At 35.4% G+C, this 21,185-nt stretch overlaps 1 protein-coding gene across 10 annotated transcripts in view; it reads left to right on the forward strand.

Annotated features, from left to right (window-relative positions):
• Positions 1–21,185, forward strand: part of Erbin (erbb2 interacting protein) — a 125,049-nt gene that overhangs the window by 94,460 nt on the left and 9,404 nt on the right. For 5 of the 10 annotated variants that reach the window (XM_042690787.1, XM_042690786.1, XM_042690783.1 and 2 more), the window contains exons 19-21: positions 4,673–4,787; positions 6,582–6,765; positions 9,214–10,759. In XM_042690787.1, coding sequence (XP_042546721.1) covers positions 4,673–4,787; positions 6,582–6,765; positions 9,214–10,759 — 1,845 coding nt within the window. Of the gene's footprint in view, positions 1–4,672; positions 4,788–6,579; positions 6,766–9,213; positions 10,760–18,670; positions 18,815–21,185 lie in introns of those variants that run through there. The other 5 variants (XM_042690782.1, XM_042690780.1, XM_042690779.1 and 2 more) reach the window with 2 other exon arrangements.

Raw genomic sequence — 21,185 nt, forward strand, 5'->3', positions numbered from 1 at the left:
CCACGTGTTTGCGTGCGTGCGTGCCCATGCGCGCGCTTGGGGGCTTGAACTCAGGTCCTGGGCACTGTCTCTGAGCTCTTTTGCTCAAGACTAGCACTCTACCACTTTGAGCCATGGCTCTACTTCAGGTTTTTGAGTGGTTAATTGGAAAGAGTCTCATGGGAGTTTTTCTGCTTAGGCTGCCTTCAAACTTCCATTCTCAAATCGGGACCTCCTGAGTACCCAGGATTACAGGCATGAGCCACCAGTCTCTGGCTGATATTTCTTTTTTTTTTTTTTTTTTTAATATTTTATCCCGACTTCCCCCAGAGCCCTCTAGAGAGCAATGGCCAAGCCCCCAAAACCAAGTGTCCTCCGCTTCAGAAGTGACCCGCCTTTCTGCTAAAGGCCGTAGGAGCTCTCTGGCATGGTGCCACGTCTGGACAGAGACTGAGCAACAGAGAACCGTAGAGAGTAGTTTCACTCACCAGAGTAGAGAAGTGGTGTGGACATGGATGTGAAGGCCAGCAATGGTATCAATGTGCTGTGTCCGCAGCAGACAGATGGGTTCGCAAAAGGCCGTCAGAACTGTGGGTATTCCTCAGAGCAAAAAGGGAAAAACAAAAAAAAAGAGAAAAAAAAATGGAGAGGAATCCCACCTATCCTGACTTTAAGCCCTTCCCGGGTCGTGGCACCCTTTATGTTAGGTTTTTAAAAAGAGGAAGCCGAGTAAGAACAGCACCACGCACGTGGTATTCAGGTAAGGGGTAGGTTTATTCATCGTTCTGGCTGGCACCAGGCCATGTTGGCCCTCCACGGGGCTGGGAAAGACCTGGGAAAGAGCTGAGAAAGAGCTAGAAAAGAGAAGAGAGAGCTGAGAAAGAGCTGGGAAAGAGGTGGGAACGAAAGAGCTGGCTGATATTTCTTGCTGTGATGAAGGGAGAAGAAAATGCAGCAGTGGTACTCACTAGACAATATATTGAAAACAATCTATACAAGTTGTCAGATGGAAGGGAAAAACTGGGAATCAGAGAATAAAGTGATGACAGTGTCCAAAAAGAAATGTACTTGTTACCTTACTCTGTAACTGCAACCCCTTTGTATATCATCTTTATAATAATAAAAAAAGAGAGGGAACAATCCCATAATCATTACTAATTAGGTTGGTGATGCTGTTAATAGTTTACTTTTAGAATATAGAACTGAGCAACAGCCAAGACCATTACTAAGTCAACTCCAAATCAAATGTGGATTTTTAGCTCAATCAAGCTAGATTATAAATTATAAAATTACCCTCTGTACAGTATGTTCTCAAATAAAATAAAATTAAATTAAAAAAAATTATTTATTGCAAGCATAACCATAGGCGAAAATGCCATAGCCAAGGGGAAAGAATTAGAAAAGTAAAACATAAACAACAACAGCACAAAACCCGCAACAACCATAGGCTTAACTGAATTATTCGTTGACATTAGCCACAGAGACAAAGGATGGGAGGAGATTTAGGAATTACAGTTACCAAAAGCTCATGTGTAAACATATGTTCACGAAAGTGTAGTCAGCAGTATAAGTGTTGCAGGTTTCCAAGATTAAAGTAGACCATTCCTCCCTCCTTCTCGTGTTCTCTCACTATCCACATATAGGTCTTGATATTTCCAAATCTTCTGTGAAATTGTTTTCCTCTTTACCAGCTACCATTTGCCATTGTCTAAGGATAAACATGATTATCTGTGGTAATTGCTAGATTCTTTTCTACCAATATCTCACCTAGTTATCTTCTTTTTTTTTTTTTAGTGTTACTGGGGATTTAATTCAGGACCTCATACTGTTAAGCAAATCCTTTATCACTTGAGCCACCCCACCAGTCACTTATTTTCAGAATATACTCTTGTACCACTGTGCTCAATAATTGGTTGAAATAAAGTCTTGCAAATTTTATTCCAAGATAAGCCTTGAGCCATGTTTTCCTGGACTCTACCTCCCAAAGTTTTAGGATTTCAGACTTGCGCCATCACACTGGGCTTCTTCCCATATGTATGTATGTATATGTATATGTATATATATATATATATATATATATATATATATATATATATATATATATAGGTTTATTTTTAAGTACTTGTACAAAGAGGTTTCATCCCAACATGCCAGTTTCTGAGTACAGTGCATCTTGATTAGTTTTACCTTTTCTGGTAGTGGAACTTGAACCATGGTCTGAACATTGTCTCTCAGCTTTTTCACTCAAGGCTGATTTTCTCCCACTTGAAATACACTTTCACTTCCAGCTTTTTGGTAGTTAATTGGAAGTAACAGTCTTAGAACTTTCCTCTCTAGACTGCCTTAGAACCGTAATTCTGTTGCTTTCTCTAGTAGTTAGGATTAAAGGCGTCCTCCACTGGTGCCAGGTACCTTTTCTTATTTCCATAGTTCTTTCTACTCAACAAGTCATTTGCTTTATTCACACTTAAATACTAAGTGAATTTACCTAATTTTCCTACTGTACTATCCAGCTCCCATTGCAGCACAGTCTTGAACATTGTTGACAAATCTAATTTAGCCTGTGGCCTAAATCTAGCCCACTACCTATTTTTGTAATACTTGCAAGCTGAAAATAGCTTTACCTTTTTTAAAAGTTGATTAAAAATCAGAAAAAGATATTCTGTAATTAACATACAATTTAAGCTTTGCCTAAAGATTTATTGGAACACTATCATACTCAGTTGTTTGCATGTTGTTTTATTCTAAAATTGCATAGTTAATTTGAAACTGATTATATGGCCTATAGCAACTAAAAATGCTCATTGTCTCCTTTTTCTGAAATAATTTTCTGGTCTCTATCTTTATAGGATATTATGACACTAAGCATCTCAAACTTTCATGCTTTTTTTAATAGAATACTTGTAGTGCTGTAAAGTGCTCATCTATGAATGACTTACACCTTGCAGAAGAGATCTGATTTCATACTTATATTCTTTTTGTAATTATTGACCCACAGTTCATTTTCTTTGCTGTCTGAGACAGTTGCCAAATATTAGAACATCACAGAAAACAATAAAAATTCTGTCTTCACATTAGATAAAAATTTTCATTAGTTCATGTTGAAATCAGACTGTCTCAGTCTACTGAATTATTCCTCGGAACCAGGAAAGAAAATACTCGAGGGAATAAATAAATAAATAAATAATTTATTTAGTCGGTCGTGGGTCTTGAACTCTGGGCCTGGTTGCTGTCCCTCAGCTCTTCAGCTCAAGGCTAGCACTCTAACACTTGAGCCACGGTGCCACTTCCGGTTTTGGGTGATTTATTGGAGATAAGAAATCTCACGGACTTTTCTGCTCCAGCCAGCTTTGAACTGCGATCCTCAGATCTCAGCCAAATTTATTCTTCTTTCTTTTTTTGGGGGGGGGAGTCCAGTCGTGGGGCCTGAACTCTGGGCCTGGGCACTGTCCCTCAGCTCTTCAGCTCAAGGCTAGCGCTCTACCACTTGAGCCACAGTGCCACTTCCGGCTTTTTTCTTTTTGTTTATGTGGTGCTGAGGAATCGAACCCAGGGCCTCATGCATGCAAGGCAAGCACTCTACCACTGAGCCACCTTCCCAGCCCCCCAAATTTATTCTTAATAGAAGAAATTTGCTGCCCCATGCTTGTAATCTAGCTATGCAGGAAGCTGAGATCTGAGGATTATGGTTCAAAGCTAGCAGCATGGTCAGGAAAGTCTATGAGACTTTTTATCTCCAATTCACCACCAAAAAGCCAGATGGAGAGCTATGGTTCAACTGGTAGAGTGTTAGCCTTGAGCAAAGCAGCTAAGGAATAACTCTAACCCTGAGTTCAAGCCCAGGACCAGCATGAGGGAAAAAGACAGAGACAGATGGGAAGGGAGGGTAAGTACAAAAGTTTTGTGAGGGAGGTGGGAAGGACAGAGAGACAGAGATGAATTGGGGAGATAATTTGTTGAGGCTCTATCACTGAACTCGTTTCCCAAAGGGTAGAGATGGATGTGTTCTAGTCTTTTGGTTTGTCTAGCATAATACAGACACATAGTAATCACTATATACTTGAATATGGTCACTACAGAAGGTAGTGCAAGGTAATTTAGCATATTGTTAGTAAGTACTATAGTTTTATTGCCATATCTTTAAAAAGTTAGCCAGGTGCTAGATCACAGTTCGAAGCCAGCCCCAGCAGAAAAATCCCCTGGAGATTCTTATCTGCAATTAACCACTCAAAAACTGCAAGTGGATGGGCTGGGAGGGTGGCTCAGTGATAGAGCGCTTGCCTTGCATGTCTCAGGCCCTGGGTTCGATTCCTCAGCACCATATAAGCAAAAAGAAAAAAGCCAGAAGTGGCGCTGTGGCTCAAGTGGTAGAGCGCTAGCCTTGAGCTGAAGAGCTGAGGGACAGCACCCAGGCCCAGAGTTCAGGCCCCACAACCGGACTCAAAAAAAAAAAACCAAAACAAAAAAAAAAAGAAACTGCAAGTGGTCCTGTGGCTCAAGTGGTAGCCTTGGGCACAAAGAGACTCAGGGACAGTTCCCAGGCCCTGACTTTAAGCCCCACAGCTGACCAAAAAAAAAAAAAGTTATATCATGGCTTTCATCAACTATTACCATGAAAAGGTAATTTTAGACATTAGACATGTTCTTAGTATTCTTGATTTTCATAAAATTTTTTCCCTTTTCTTTAAAATAGGAATCTGAAGAACTTTCTTCTGATGAAGAGATGAAAATGGCAGAGATGCGACCACCATTAATTGAAACTTCTATTAACCAGCCAAAAGTTGTAGCACTTAGTAATAACAAAAAAGGTTAGATGTTTAATGATTACACAAAGAACAGAAATGATCTGACTAAAATTTCTAACATTTTTTGCAATAAATTTTCTTATAAAAATGATTATTGGAGGGATACCATTGGATGCTTCATGACTAGAATTGATGTGTGTGTGTGTATTTAAGCCTGTTTGAGAAAGTTTTAAAACATACCTTCCTGAAAATAACTCTTGTGCATATCTCATTTTTAAGAATAATCATAGCAAATCTTTTCTTTCATTCAGATTTACTTGTAAAGGCATAAACCTTACAGGCAGATAATCCTAGATTATTAGAATTCCAATTCTACTGCTTATCTACCATATGATCCTTGGATTACTTTGATTCACATCTGTATCCTAATTTTACATGCAGTGAGGCTAATGTATGTAATGTATTATATTCATATCTAGTGCAGTACTGTTATACAATCATATTCAATATTATTTTAGTCTTATATATCCTAGAATATTATTTTCCTACCAGTTCCTACCATTTTACACACACACACACACACACACACACACACACGAATTCCAAACTCCTAGAAATAAAAATAAAAGATAGCTCTTTACTATTCTTTGCCACCAAAGCCTGCTTATCTTTACAGTATATCAAATGTCTATCCTGCCTTTTACCTTCATGGCATCAATGGTACTATCAACATAGCCCTTATGGTAGTTATACCTCTTATTTATTGAGCATTTCACTTACTAGTTTAGGTAATATACTAATATTTTACATTTTATTATCTGGTTGTCATAATAACTTTATAAAGAGAAGAAATAAGAGAAATATGTATAGGAAAGCATTTTAAAATCTAAGACCTAGTTACCTTGAAAATGAGATTACAAAACTACATGAGCTCTGCTTCTAGGATCTGAGAACAGCAAAAATAACTTAGTTCCTTGTCTCCCATGGATGTGTCTATATACATTATTTCTATAATTTAGCTACAATAGAGTTTAGAAGTCTTTTTTTATGGTGACTTTCAAAACATACTACTTTTTGCCCTTCTAGTTTATATTAGAACATACTGTTTGAGTTCAATATAATTGTTACATACACAGCCATCTCATGAATTGAGAGATTGACGTTCATAGTTCTTTAAGTTGCCATAAAAACATTTAGAGAGAACTGTCCTTTGAAAAATCCATTTATTTGTTTATTGTATGTTTGTATATTGATTACATATTTTCATTACTAGAAAAGATTTTTTTTAAATGTCCTATGTGCATATGAAGTAATTTCTTACCCACATAAATTTAGGATGGTAAACTATAACTTTTCATCAAGAATTTTTTTTTTTGGGGGGGGGGTCCAGTTGTGGGGCCTGAACTCTGCCTGGGCACTGTCCCTCAGCTCTTAAGCTCAAGGCTAACACTCTACCACTTGAGCCACAGCGCCACTTCCGGCTTTTTTTTTCTGCTTATGTGGTGCTGATGAATCAAACCCAGGGCCTCATGGCATGCAAGGCAAACAATCTACCACTGAGCCACCTTCCCAGCCCAAGAATTTTTTAAATTATTAATTGATTTACAGTTTCAGTTGTAGTCAGTAAACTAAATCAAATTCTTTGTTAACCTAACTTTGATTACTTGAAAATTGATGGGTTTTGGTATATATTTAAGATTGAACTTTTGCAGGTCCCTCTAATTATCTTATCCTTGTAATCTATTTTAACTGTTGTAAAGAATCAGAATGATATAAATTTCGTTATTCATAACTGCAAAACATTTCTCGTAAGTTCTTAGTGAGTTTTTCATTATACTAAATTTTTTATTGTTTCAGATGATACAAAGGATACAGATTCTTTATCAGATGAAGTTACACACAATAGCAACCAGAATAACAGCAATTGTTCTTCCCCATCTCGGATGTCTGATTCAGTTTCTCTTAATACTGATAGTAGTCAAGACACCTCACTCTGCTCTCCAGTGAAACAAACTCATACTGATACTAATTCCAGAATCAGGTTTGTGAAAATTATAACAAAATTAAATACTTGTACAATAATTGTTAATCTTGATGAAATGACTATACATCAATACTTTTCATTAGTGAACAACCTATGTTGAAGTTATTTTTGTAAGAAATGTCGCATCATTGGAGAAATACCGTTGAATGTTCATGACAAGCTGTATATATTTGGCATAGACTTAATTTTGTATGACAAACCTTAGGAGATCAGTGTAAATGTTAACAATTGCTGTAGCCAAGAATTTAGCGGACGTTTAAAGTTAATTTGTACTATCTAAGCTCTTTGGTTGTCAAAGCAAGATCAATGCAAGACCACGCCAGTCTGTTGGCTAGAGTTTGCATAGGAGAAAGATTGGACTGCTGATGAACCAACTGCTAATAGTACTTTTTTTTTCTTTTTTTTTTGGGGGGGGGGTGTGTCTGGTTCTGGGGCCTGAACTCTGGGCCTAGGTGCTGTCCCTCAGCGCTTCAGCTCAAGGTTAGCACTCTACCACTTGAGCCACAGCACCACTTCCAGCTTTTTTCTTTTTGCTCATGTGGTGCTGAGGAATCGAACCCAGGGCCTCAGGCATGCAGGGCAAGCGCTCTACCACTGAGCCACCTTCCCAGCCCCTAGTACAGATATTTTTAACTGTCATGTAGAGTTAAATTGTTCCTAAGTTCTGAACAGGCATACTAATGAAAATTATTTTATATCATTCTACAAAGAGGAAGAATTTTCTGTTTCAAAATGCCTTTAGGTATTATGTAGTTGCAATTATATTTAATCATTTGTATCTGTTCTCTGAATTTTAGGCTATGACCTAGTGTTTTAAAATACTAGTTTATAATCACTTAGCTGTTAAATAATGCTTAATTTTAAAATTTAACAATTTTACTGTTTTATTGTTGGGAAAGTATAGCATATTATAAATCATGCTTTTTATATTACGAAGTAAGGATTGATCAAGCAATCAATGCATATGGCAATACAAGATACATTCAAGAGGACACAAATATGTTGTATACTACCAAATAGAAATAAAATGTTTTGTATAATTTTGGAATAGCATCATTTATAAAACATTTGTTAAATGCACTATAGTCATTGATACTAGTTATCAGATTTAGTTTTTCTTCTGATCATTTTTACATAATTAACACAGAACTTTGGGTGATTGTGCAGTTCTTTGTTTTATATACTATCTTTGCCTGTGTATTTGAATTTAATACTTAATATTATTATGTATAGCTAATGTAAAGCTTCATAATTACCTATGAAAATGTCCTGTGCCTTTTTACTAAATTATTCAAGTTACTATCTTTATTTCAATTTATCTGCCCCTTTTCAATCCTTTCATTTTTTTAGCATATTTATGAAAAGATTCAGGAACAGAAGGGAATACATAATTCCAACTTTCTTCATAGTTTAGCTCTATTAAAACATTTTGTGACAAAATACGTTGAGCATATGCTTCACTTTGGCTTCCCCCACCCATGTAGTTAATTAGAGATAAAAGTCTCACTGGCTTTTTGGTTTGGCTGGATTTGAACTGCTGTTCTCATATCTCATCCTGCTTAGTAGCTATTATTACAGGCCTGAGCCACCAGTACCCTGAGAGACAGTTTTAAAAAATGAAAGGATTGAAAAGGGGCAGAAAAAATAGTAAGTTATAGACAAGTAAATTAATCTTGATATTATCAGTAAGTTTTACTTATCTATAACTTACTATAACTTCTATTACTTGTCTATAGAGGCGTGTGTGTGTGTGTGTGTGTGTGTGTGTGTGTGTGTGTGTGTGTGTGTGTGTGTGCGCGCGCGCGCGCCATTCCTGAGAGCTTTTTTGCTCAAGGCTAATACTCTACCAGTTGAGACACAGCTCTGCTTCAGCTTTTTTTTTCCCCCTCTGTGTGGTTAATTAAAGATAACAGTCTCATGGACTTTTTGGTTGAGCTGGTATTAAAATGCAATTCTCAGATCTCAGTCTGCTGAGTATTTATGATTACAAATATGAGCCACCAAGTACCCTGAGAGACAATTTAAAATTTTTTGATTATTATTATAAAGATCATATAAAAAGGAGTTATAGTTATATAAGTCAGGTAATGAGTACATTTCTTTTTGGACAGTGTTACCCCTTCCCTCACTCTGTCCCCAAACCACCTGTCCCCACCCACAGGTTGTATAGTTCTTTTTCACAATAGTGTCTAGTGAGTACCACTGCTCAAGTTTTATTTAAATTTAGTTAATATATAACAGCAAAAATTACACATATAAATAGGTTATGGTAATGTTTTGATATATGTATTTTGATACACAATAAAGTACATGCATAATAAATACTTACCGTCTGGGCTTTTATCAGCTCTCTTTAACTTCTGCTAGTAGACATCTTATAATTAGGTAGTAATGGTCTCCCATACCAAGAGAACTTGACTTTTTCATAAATTATCTTTGTTTTAGGCAAGAAGATGAAAATTTTAACAGTCTCTTACAAAATGGAGATATTTTAAACGATTCACCAGAAGAAAAAATCAAAGTTCATGATAAAAAAGATTTTAACTTACCTCATTATGATTTGAACATTGAAGAACAATTAGTTCTCATTGGGAAAGGTGTTGACTCAGCAGCCACATCTGATGAATCTCATAAACTAGACCATATCAACATGAATCTTAATAAACTTGTGACTAATGATACATTTCAACCAGAGATAATGGAAAGATCAAAAACACAGGATATAGTCCTTGGAACAGGCTTTTTGAACATTAATTCTAAAAGGGAAACTGAGCACTTACAAAATGGAAATAAGTATCCTAATTTGGAACCCATAAATAAGGTAAATGGTCATTCTGAGGAAACACCACAGTCTCCTAATACAACAGAACCACAAGACACTAATTCTTCGGTTGACATGAGTATTTCTAAGAGCACTGAAAATCTTTCCCCTCAGAAAAGTGGTCCAGTTGGATCTGTTGTGAAATCTCATAGCGTAACTAATATGGATTCTGGAGGGCTAAAAATTTATGACATTCTTAGTGATAATGGACCTCAGGAGCCAAGTACAATAGGTAAAATCACATCTGCCAATGATGGGAAAAATATTGTAAGGAGCAAGTCTGCCACATTACTGTATGATCAACCATTGCAAGTATTTACTGGTTCTTCTTCATCTTCTGATTTAATATCAGGTTCAAAGGCAATTTTCAAGTTTGATTCAAATCATAATCCTGAAGAGCCAGATACAGTAAGAGCCCCTACAGTAAGTGGCTTACCATCTACACCTCAAACATATGGTCCTCCACAATATAATATACAATATAGCAATGCTACAGTCAAAGACACTTTGTGGCACTCCAAACAGAGTCCCCAGATAGAGCCTGTCAGTTTTCCTCCTCAGCGCCTTCCTAGATCAGAAAGCACAGAAAGTCATAGTTACGCCAAACATTCTGCCAATATGAATTTCTCTAACCATAACAATGTTAGAGCTAATACTGCATACCATTTACATCAGAGACTTGGTTCGGCAAGACCTGGAGAAATGTGGGCCATCTCACCAAGTGACCGGCTAGTTCCTGCAGTTCATCGAACTACAATTCAGCGACAAAGTAGTGTGTCCTCAACAGCCTCTGTAAATCTTGGTGATCAAGGTCCCACAAGGCGTGCCCAAGTTCCTGAAGGAGATTATTTATCATACAGAGAGTTACACTCAGTGGGAAGAAACCCTGCAGGGATGTCAGGATCTCAGAGACCTCTTTCTGCCCGAACATACAGCATGGATGGTCCAAATGCATCAAGGCCTCAGAGTGCTCGCCCTTCTATTAATGAAATACCAGAGAGAACTATGTCAGTTAGTGACTTCAATTATTCACGGACTAGTCCTTCGAGAAGACCAAATGCAAGGGTTGGTTCTGAACATTCTTTATTAGATCCTCCAGGAAAAAGTAAAGTTCCTCATGATTGGAGAGAACAAGTACTTCGACACATTGAAGCCAAAAAGTTGGAAAAGGTAATTGAACATACATTTTTAAAAATTATTCTTTTTAAACTTATTATCCTTAGAAATGTTTGGCATTCTTTGATTTTTTTTTTTTTTAAATCAAAAGTGAAAGAAGACTAAATTATTTTCTACTCATAGGAACTTTTTTCTAGTACAAAGAACAGAGTTCCATGTTTAAATTTAACTAGGAGAGTTGAGATGCTATTGTAGGCTTCTTTGTCCCTTACTATGTAGTGTTTCTAGTGGTTATATCCTCACTTTATATCTTTATGTGTATACCTTTTAGATTTACTCACATATCTACCTCTGTTCAGAATTTTTCTTATCTGACTACCAATAATTACTGATAATGTAAATATTATATATAACATAATAAAAATAGTTTACTGTATAATTAACAAAATACCAGGAAACCCTTGCAAATGTACATTTTTCATCTAAGATTTTTTTGTCCCACGTTAAATGAACTAACATTGTCACTGACACAGATGACTCTGGCATGGCATTTATTCTTGACTTCTCTGATCTGCATTTCTGATACACTTGAACTCAGATGAGTATTTTATGGCTCTGTGCAGTTGGTAAATGCTTATGCTCACTGTATAACTTTATATGTAGATCTTTATCTTTCAAAAGAGTTAAAAGAATAGTTTATAAAATTGCTATTATAATAGTGATAGGACCCAAATATGGAAAAAAATTAAGATTTAGCTTTATATCTCTCAGTGGGTTTTACTCAAGAATTATCTTTCCTATGTTTATTTTTTCCTATGTATATTCTCTATTACTTTCCCATGTTTAGTTTCTATTAAACAGTATTTTTTTAAAAATAAATCCTTAATTGCCTATCAGTTGAATAATTCTAGCCTGTGATTGCTTGCTCTTTTCAGTGAGGTTCTCAACTTTGAGCAGCTGGACATCTGCTCCTTCATTCCCATCTGTTTGTTTTGTTTCAGCTGCAACTGTACATACGGTTGAGGCTATTGAACATAGTTCTATTTTATAAGTAAACTGATGATTGCAGTATGCACCTGGATTTTAGGGGAAAGAGGAAAAGAAATCGAGTTATGAAACTGCTAAGTGATTCATTTAAGAAATGAAATGTGAACTGTTCAAATAGAGTTGAGAAACTGGAATGAGTTCAAGAGACAGTTCTCAAACAGACTTTACCAAAGTTTATTTACTTTATTCCTATATTGAGTCATTGGAGTGAAGGGATAAAGCTTGAGATTTGTATGTTGAATAACTGATTACTAGAAATGCCATTATTACTGGACATAGAGAAGGAGTTATAGATTTAGAGGAAGAGATTTTTTTGATGTACAATTTCTTGGAGAACATAGGATAGTAGTTTTCTGGTTGTATACTTACTTAGAGGTAAGAATTCAGTGAAACTAAGAGAGGCCTTCAGAGAAAAACAAGGAAGACTGTCTGAACACAAATCTGCAGCCGATAGGCTAACTCCCTATTTCTAAAGATACATACATGATACTCTTTCCCATAATGTGGTTGCCAAGCCATTGACTTCTCAGATAGCCAGTTGAGTATGTTGTCATATCGTCCAGCTTATTTCCAGCAAATATCTTGAATATGTTTGCTTTTAAGAGCTCTGCCATATTTTTTCTAGTTTATTTTCTCTAGTTTTTTAGTAAACTGATTTTGTTAATGTTTTATTCTCTCTGGTCTTAACGTTTACATATGAGACTGCTTATGTAAAAATTTTATCTTCAGGTATATTATAAAAAAATTGATGTTCCACAATTTAAAATAATTATGTTAACTCTTTAAATTAAAAAAAAAACTTTAAAAAAAGAACTAGCCATTTTCTTGTATAGGATTTACATAGCATTACTGTTCAGAAATCTTTCTGTGTTGCAGTTTGATCCTATGATATGGACCAAATATTCCCACTTATCAGAGTTAATATCTCAGATAAACAGGGAATTAAAAGCCAGGTGTAGCCAGGTACTTAAAATATTGTTACCTGTTCAGCTACAAAGTGCAACTCCCTCCATAAAGTAACAGAGTTCATCAATTATACTAATGGAAGCACAATGTAAGTTACATGCCTAATGACTTATTTTTAAATTTACATGTACTTTTTAAGTAAGTATACATATGTAAATGCATGTGAGTATAACCAAGAAATATCAATTAAATTTTTCTCTTTATTTGATCGTACATTATAGGATAACATTTTCTTATAAGAAATGAAAGCAACTCATCAGAAGATATCTAAGTTTATTTTTTGAAGGAAACACTCAGATACTAAAAAAACTTCATGAAGAAAATAGTTACTCTCTGGGAGAAAATGAGGGAAGGGGGTGACACTGTTCAAAAAGAAATGTTCATTACCTGACTTACGTAACTATAACCCTTCTGCACATCACCTTTACAATAAAAAAAAGTTATTCTCCTAAAATTTCCTGTTAGGTAGATATTAATAAAATCTATAATCCATTGTTGTTGTTTTTTAAAAGAACTATGTTTAATGCATAGTAAGCTAATTGAAAAGTAAACTTAGATTTCCCTTACCTTGCTTCATCTATAAAATAGGTACAAAGCAAGGGCTACTCTAGAATTGTTATTAAAAATTAAGTTAGCTAATAGATAGAATAGTATCTGATATATGTGATAGTGATTGTTACTATCATTTTCTTTTTATATAGCATATGTATGTAATAGTATTGGTCATTGCTACTGAAAAAGTCTTTATTCTGAAAGACTATAGATGTGCATATTTTTTAGTATAATTATTCTTTTTAGTTATAGAAAGGAGCTGCCTTTTAACAAAGCAGTTTATGAACACAATATATCTTGATCAGTGTCACCCCTTTCAGTATACTCACTCAACCCTCATCTACCCACTCTTTCCCTTACTCTTCTTAAATTTCTAGTTAGATAAATTGGAGTCTTGTCCCTTGAGTTCTTCTCTTCATTTGTTTACCCCTTCCCTCTTGACCATACCCCACCCCTTTCAAGTACTCACTTCCTGTGTTTTATTTTGCTGAATTTTGATTTTTGCTTTCTAAGGGATTACACTATTTGAGATGTCTCTTGAACCTGCTGTATTTCAGTGTATACATTTGTATACACTTGCATGCCACCCAATATATTTACTTAAGTGTTTGTAAGCTAAATTTGGCTTCCCTATATGAGGGGAAATACACATCCTTTGTCTCTCTGGGCTTGACTATTTTGTTTACCATAGTTTTTTCCAAGTCTTTACAAATAGTGCAGTATAAGGCTGGGAATGTGGTTCAGTGATAGAGTACTTGCCCCACATACATGAAGCCCTGGGTTCAATTCCTCAGTACCACATACACAGAAAAAGCCAGTAGTAGCACTGTGGCTCAAGTGGTAGAGTGCTAGCCTTGAGCAAAAGAAGCTTAGAGACAGTGTCCAAGCCCAGAGTTCAAGCCCGAGGATTAGCAAAAAGAAAACACAGAAAACAAATAGTGCAATACCATTCTTTCGTACACACTCTTAGTATATGAATATGTATATACACATACATACACACAAAATGGAATTTTTTTTGGGGGGGGGTCCAGTCATGGGGTCTGAACTCTGGGCCCTCAGCTCTTCAGCTCAAGGCTGGCACTCTACCGCTTGAACCACAGTGCCACTTCCGGCTTTTTTCTTTTTGCTTATGTGGTGCTGTGAATTGAACCCAGGGCCTCAGGCATGCAAGGCAAGTGCTCTACCACTGAGCCACCTTCCCAGCCCAATATATAGTGTGTGTGTATATTGGGGGGGGGGACATTTTCTTGATTAATTTTTCCATTAAGGGACATCTAGGCTGATTCTATACCTTGGCTATGGTAAATAGTGCTGCAATGAACATGGCTTCATAATACTCTAAACTATTTTAAAAGTCAGCCAATTAAAATTGTTTTTATTTAGAATACCAAAATAGTTTTTTGATAGGTTGTGGTATGCTGCTTAAACAATTGTTTTAATTAAAAGTTAAAAAAAATTATGTCAAGTGTTGGTGGCTCATGCCTATAAGCTACTCACAAGGCTGATATCCAAGGATTGGGGTTCAAAGCTAGCCCAGGCAGGAAAGTCCATGATAATCTTACCTCTAATTAAGCACCAAGAAAGCCAGAAGTGTAGCTGTGACTTAAGGAGTAGAGCACTAGCCTTGAGCACAAAAGCTGAGGCAGGCCCTGGGTTCAAGTCCAGAACTAACACCAAAAAAATTAAAAACCAAATCTGATATTTCTCTTGTTACTTTAACATTTTTGTATGATATATGAAGTGAATGGAACAACTTTAAAAGCCCAAAAGGAGAATTTCAGTTGAACAATGTAAACATGAGGAGAGCCACTTCATTTTCTGAACTGATAATTGACGTGATAGCAGATTTATTTTAGGATATCTCAGGCAAAAGTGTTCCAGATGAGCTGGTAAGAGTTAGTTTAGGAAATAAGTTCAGTCATGAACTGCCAAATAATATATGCCTTGGCTAGGATTGTGGCTGAAATTGGAAATGAATCTGAAAGACTGATAAAGTGTTTTACAATTGTGGGGATTGTGTGAAATAAAGGATTCAAGAAGCAGTGAGGTTTCTGGTTTCTGGTCATAAATATTATTTTTTAGAAGTATTAGTAGTAGAGAGATTGGAATCTTTGAAGTAATGTAGTAGAGTGGAAAGATTAAGCAAAAGGAAAAGGTAATTGGTTTTGAACATACTTAACGTGATAATAGGGTGTACAAAGAGCTTGGAACACAAAATAAAATTAGAGTTAATGACGTAAATTAGAGATCTAAACTGGGCACAGTGGCTTAAACCTGTAACTAGCTACTTGGGAGATAGGTATCCTGAGATTGCAATCTGGACAGTTCATGAGATTCTATATCAACCAGTGGCCAGGTACTGTGGTTTGTGCTTTTTTTTCATCTCCAGAGAAAAGGAGAAGCACAAGTAATAGGATCACAACTCAGGCTTGCTGAGGCTGAAAGTAAGACCTTGGCCTCAAAACTTACCAATGGAGGGGCTGGGAAGGTGGCTCAGTGATAGAGCGCTTGCCTTGCATGCATGAAGCCCTGGGTTCGATTCCTCAGCACCACATAAGCAAAAAGAAAGAAGCCGGAAGTGGCACTGTGGCTCAAGTGGTAGAGTGCCAGCCTTGAGCTGAAGAGCTGAGGGACAGTGCCCAGACCCAGAGTTCAGGCCCCACGACCAGACCCAAAAAAAAAAAAAAAATTACCAATGGAAAAAGGTGCTGAAGGCATGGTTTAACTGGTAGAGCTTCTGCTTGACAAGTGAGAGACCTTGAGTTCAAGCTACATTACTAGCAACAAAATATATATGCATGTATATTTGTTTAATTTGAAATTTGTAGTGGTACTAGAGACATTATTCCACATGTATACATATGTGAGATTTATCCAACATCTTCTATCTTTATCCCCATTACTTGCTGCCAGGAATTTCTTCATTGATGGTATAGACCACCAAACATTTGTGTGTAGATTTTTATGTTTTTTCCTTTAATTTAGATGAGCGGTTCTTATATTTTACCATGTAGATTCTAGGGATTTTGGAGATTTTTAAAGATTATTTTTGACCATTTTGTGGGGTTTTTTGCACTTAGTTTGAAAACTTGATCCTGTAATGTTATATGTGGTTGTTTTTATTGAGGATAATTTAGTACTATTTGACATCCTCCTCCTAAAAGTCTCATTCAATAAATAACTTAGAATTCTTAATACTGAAGCATAATTTGAGTAATTTACATGATAAAAATTAATCTTACATTTTAATTCTATTTCTGTAAGTCCCCAATGCAATTTAAACAGATATTTTCTTGTATTCAAAAATTTCTAAATATGATTCTAGAAGTTTGCTTTTTCTGTATTCTTTTTTGCTGCTATTCATAAAATATAGGAATCATAGTAAACAGCAGCATACACATTGAAAGCACTACATAAATATATTACCAATTAGGAACTTTAGCAGCACATGATTTATATGGATCATTATTTATTGCCTACATGCACATAGACAGATGGACATATGTGTACACAGCATAGCTCTGACAGACTAGGCATTTTAATTTTTTCCCCAGGAGATTTTACAGTTCCTACCCTACTTTGTAAGGTAACTCCTGAAATTAAAATTTAGTACTTTGAACAGTTCTTTGCACAGTAAAGTTTAGTAATATGAGATATTTTATTGAAACTTAGTTTTAAGCCTTTTTAGTAGCAACCTACTTATTCCTCTCCAATAAAAACTTTGAATCCAAACACAGACCTTTCCTTGAAAATCTCATGACTTAATTAAAATAGCAAAATTTGAAAAGAAATAGCTTTTTTAATCACAAGGTTGAATTGCTGCACTTGATAATATTCTTTCATTTATGAAAACCCAGATACAAACCTCTTTTAAACTATAATGTGAGTAATACATGATAAATTGCCATGTTCACTTTTTTTTAATACTGATAATCAAACACAGGGACTTGCTTATACTGAGCCATAACCCCAAATCCTGTCCAACACTAATCACTTACTGTAAATCCTTCAGCATATGGACAACATCACCCAGAATATCTTGTTTAGCATTTCATAGAACTCTGTACGTTGTTACAAGGAGTGCAATTTTACATGGATGATGTCTGTGTACAACCCCGAATTCCGTATGAGGTCTGCGTTAAGCCTTATTATTAGCTCAATATTTACAGTAAGCTCACATATGTTTAGAGATGACAGGAAAAGCTTTGTTCCAAGATCTGCATATATTAAAAGGCTCCTACCACCCAACACATTAATGCTCTGTGTTTACATATATTTATGTGCATACATAAGGATTTCTCTATTTTCATATCTGATCAAATGTTTGTAAAAAAAAAAAAAACCTGAAATTTCTCTGTAAAATCCTTATTCTTGGAGAAATGGTTTGTTTGAGAACATGTAACCTTAGTGTTTAGTTTTTCAATTAGCTATTACCTTAGAAACCACAAAATGACTAAAAAGTATGTAGTACTTTTGTAGTACTTTTACAGCTCTTTCTGAAATCCTGTGCTTTTTCTTGTATTAGAGAAGGTATATATTATCTAATACTAATATGTAATTGCTTGTTAAGAAATTTTAATAACAAGCTATGGCAAAAATTTAGTTTCCCCAGTTTGACCCAGTTCTTAATACTCAGGGATGTGACTAAAAGCATCCACATGAAAGAACAGCAAGCGCTTAACAAGTTTGGGGATAAACAAGTAGGAACACTGAGAATCGCGACTTCAGTTTGGGGTTACTGGCTAGGGTATTCATGTAAACCCAGGATGGGAGATTGCAACACTACCTCTCCTTTAATGTGTTTTTATCTGAAGGACAAATAATTCACTACACATGCATTTTCTACATTTCTTTTCTCCTAAGTGTGGGGGATAATTTTTAATTTCAGTGAGCCATTAGTCCATTAGTCTTGTATTTTTTACCAATATATTTTGTTAGTAGTATGTATACTTACATGCTCAGGTTACTTGGACAAAATTTATATAAAATGAAATTGAGTCTATGGAAGTGCATTGGACTTAGTTACTGGCTGGTAAAATTATTCTTACATAGAGAAAATAGTTCAGGTATTGCTGGGTATGTCACTTTGTTTTCTGTCATGTTAGGAGTAAAGGAAAGAATATTACTTAATAAATTAAAGCAAATGTGTGTACATACTTTCTTCCACGGTGCTTAAACATGTGAATGGTTGTATTTACATGTAATTTATGTATGTGTGTGTTGTCATGTAATGTGTGGCAAGTAGTGCCAGTTTCAGTGGCTCAGAAAGTTGTGTTGCATGATTATTTCCATGTGGTATTGCGTGGGGATACTTATAAGTAAATCTGCATACATAACATGTCTGTGGATTTTGCATGCTACACTAATCTCTGTTAACTCTATCCCCTCTTTATTCAGAGTATGCTGTCAAGGTCCTTTAATTCCAATTTTACTGCTGTAAGCAGCTGTCACTATGGCAGCTCTAGGGATCTGCATGGCAGCCAGGGCAGTCTTGCCTTGAGTGTTGCAGACGGAAGAGGTTCTGGTGGGCACATTTTTCGAGTGAGTACCTACAGTAGACCAGTACTTGTAGAACATAGAAGAGAAAACTAAAATATTCAAATGCCTTAACATTTTCAGAAAAAAAAAGTGCTCTGTTGGTTAGAAATTTTCATTTCCTCTGAGTTCTTTCATCGCTTAGTTCTAAAACTTTCTTCAAGTATGGTTTATTTCTGTTGAGTTATGATTTAGTTCAAACCTTTATTTCCTCAGTTTCTCCCATCAGAAGCTAATGATATAGTCAATTCTTGTTCATTTATGCAAAAAGAGGTAAACAGTAGGAATAACTACTTGAAATGTTTTTAAAGACTATTCTTTACAGTGTTTTTAATCTTAGTGTTAAAATCAGCTTGCTTTTCCAAACTCATGGTTATAGGACTATTTTATATGTAATCCACAGCTTTTGTAAGGAGGATATTTTTTAACAGTACTACAGTTTAAACTCAGAATCTGGGCATTGTCCCTTAGCTTTTCTGCTCAAAGCTGACATTCTACCACTTGAGCCACTGCTCAGGCTGGCTTTGAAACTTGTTCATCAGATCTCAGCCTTTTGAGTAGCTAGTATTTATAGGCATGAATCACCAGCATCCAGCTAAGGAGGAATAAGTTTTTGTTTGTCATTCCCTTTCTGGCCCCCTCTTTTCCCTCTAAGGAAAAAAAAAAGTGAAAGCAAAGACCCCACCAACAACAGTAACAAGAAAAAAAAAACGTGTTTGCATTTCCTTGGAGTTCATTTTAATAAATAGTATTTTAAATGTTCAGAGAAGTTACACTTCTGGATAAGAAAGAATAATTTTAACTTCATTAATTGAAAAGTTGGCCATTGGAAAGCATTATATGTACCTAAGTTTAATCGTATTTTGTTGGACATAAATTTCAGACTAGAAATTGTATAACTATCAGTGGGAAGGCAAATCCTAAATGCTTCATTGTTCACATTTCATCCTTAATCATGACAGATTTACTGTTCTAATGAAAGTAATGGGTAAGTCAAAAGGATGTCCCCCTACCATGAAGAACAGAACAATTTCTGTGACTCATTAAAGAATATTTTCATGAGAACTCTAGACAATTTTTTTTTAATCCTGGAAAAATCTTTCCCCTCTTATTTCACCCTCATCATAGTTTTGTTTTTACTTCGCTTCATTGTTCACTTTCTTCTGAGCTCTTCACTTTATTTCTGAGCACCCACCCCATCTTAAATGCGTCTCTGGCTTTAATCTGTTACGTTTTAGAGTAAGAGTCCATTCATGAATTTAGTTTACTTTGCATTCACCAGGTCTGGTCTTGTTCTGTCCTGTTACCTGCTATCATTTGTTTTCTATGCTTACAACAGCAGCAGTCATTTTGAAACTTCTCAACTTAAGTAAAGGAGGGATAAAAGAGTGATAGTTATTCAAACTTCATCTCAAAAGAGTCCATGTGGTAAAGCCAGTCACTTTTTATTAATTCAGGGGTAATCATTGCCACTGATAGCTGTGTGGAGCAATTGTTCTTTCCAAATCATTTCACATTTGTGCTTAGTTTTCTTAAATTCAGCGTCTGAGTCTATAAAATTATGTGTTTTCATTCATGATATGCTTGTTTTTTTGAAAATGTTGATAAACATAGGTACACATTCAGGCTTGAGTTCAAATTTAAGCTGTGGCCTAAGTTGTTATCCTGAAATCATATTGCAAGAAGAGAGAAGAAGGAAAATGAAGTATATTCCGAATACATGAAATTAGATCAAACCATATCCAAAAAATGCTAAGCCATAGATTGAAGTAACTACTAATTACATGTGATAGATCTAATGCAAATACAGTTTCTTTTAAGATTAAATTCTAAATTCTTACATTTTCTATAGTATAACATTATGTGGAATTCAGGTTATTTTCAGGTATGACGTAGTTTACATTTCTTTGTAAAAATACAATCTGTTCTGTTTTCTAAGCTATATATGCATAATAGAACTGATAGTCAAAAATACAGATCATGTATTTTCCAGTAGATTTGTCAAAAGAAAGACGCAGAGTTGATATATTGGATCTCATTTTTCTATCTTTAAAGCATTTGGGAGGGTAAATTGTATATTATTTGGTAAATGAAGATAGGAGCTAATTCATTTTAAAACATTTCTCCAAATCAGTGCTTTTAAAATACTGGACTAATGTTAATGTGACAGAATTAAGATACTCCAAGTTTTATAGAACCATAAGCTTATTGATAGTGCTCACCACTGTAATTTCTTAATTCTATATGCTTCTATGCTGTCAGAAAAGACAACGGTTAATTTTAGTGTTCAATGGGAATATATTAGTTGCTCGTGAATATTGAGTGTTAGGACCAGATATGACAGCTTATGCCTCTTATCCCAGCTTTTAGAGACGGA

Source organism: Dipodomys spectabilis, unplaced genomic scaffold (genome assembly GCF_019054845.1).
Source record: "Dipodomys spectabilis isolate Male_0828 unplaced genomic scaffold, ASM1905484v1 ptg000140l, whole genome shotgun sequence".
In the NCBI taxonomy this organism is placed as follows: Eukaryota; Metazoa; Chordata; class Mammalia; order Rodentia; family Heteromyidae; genus Dipodomys; species Dipodomys spectabilis.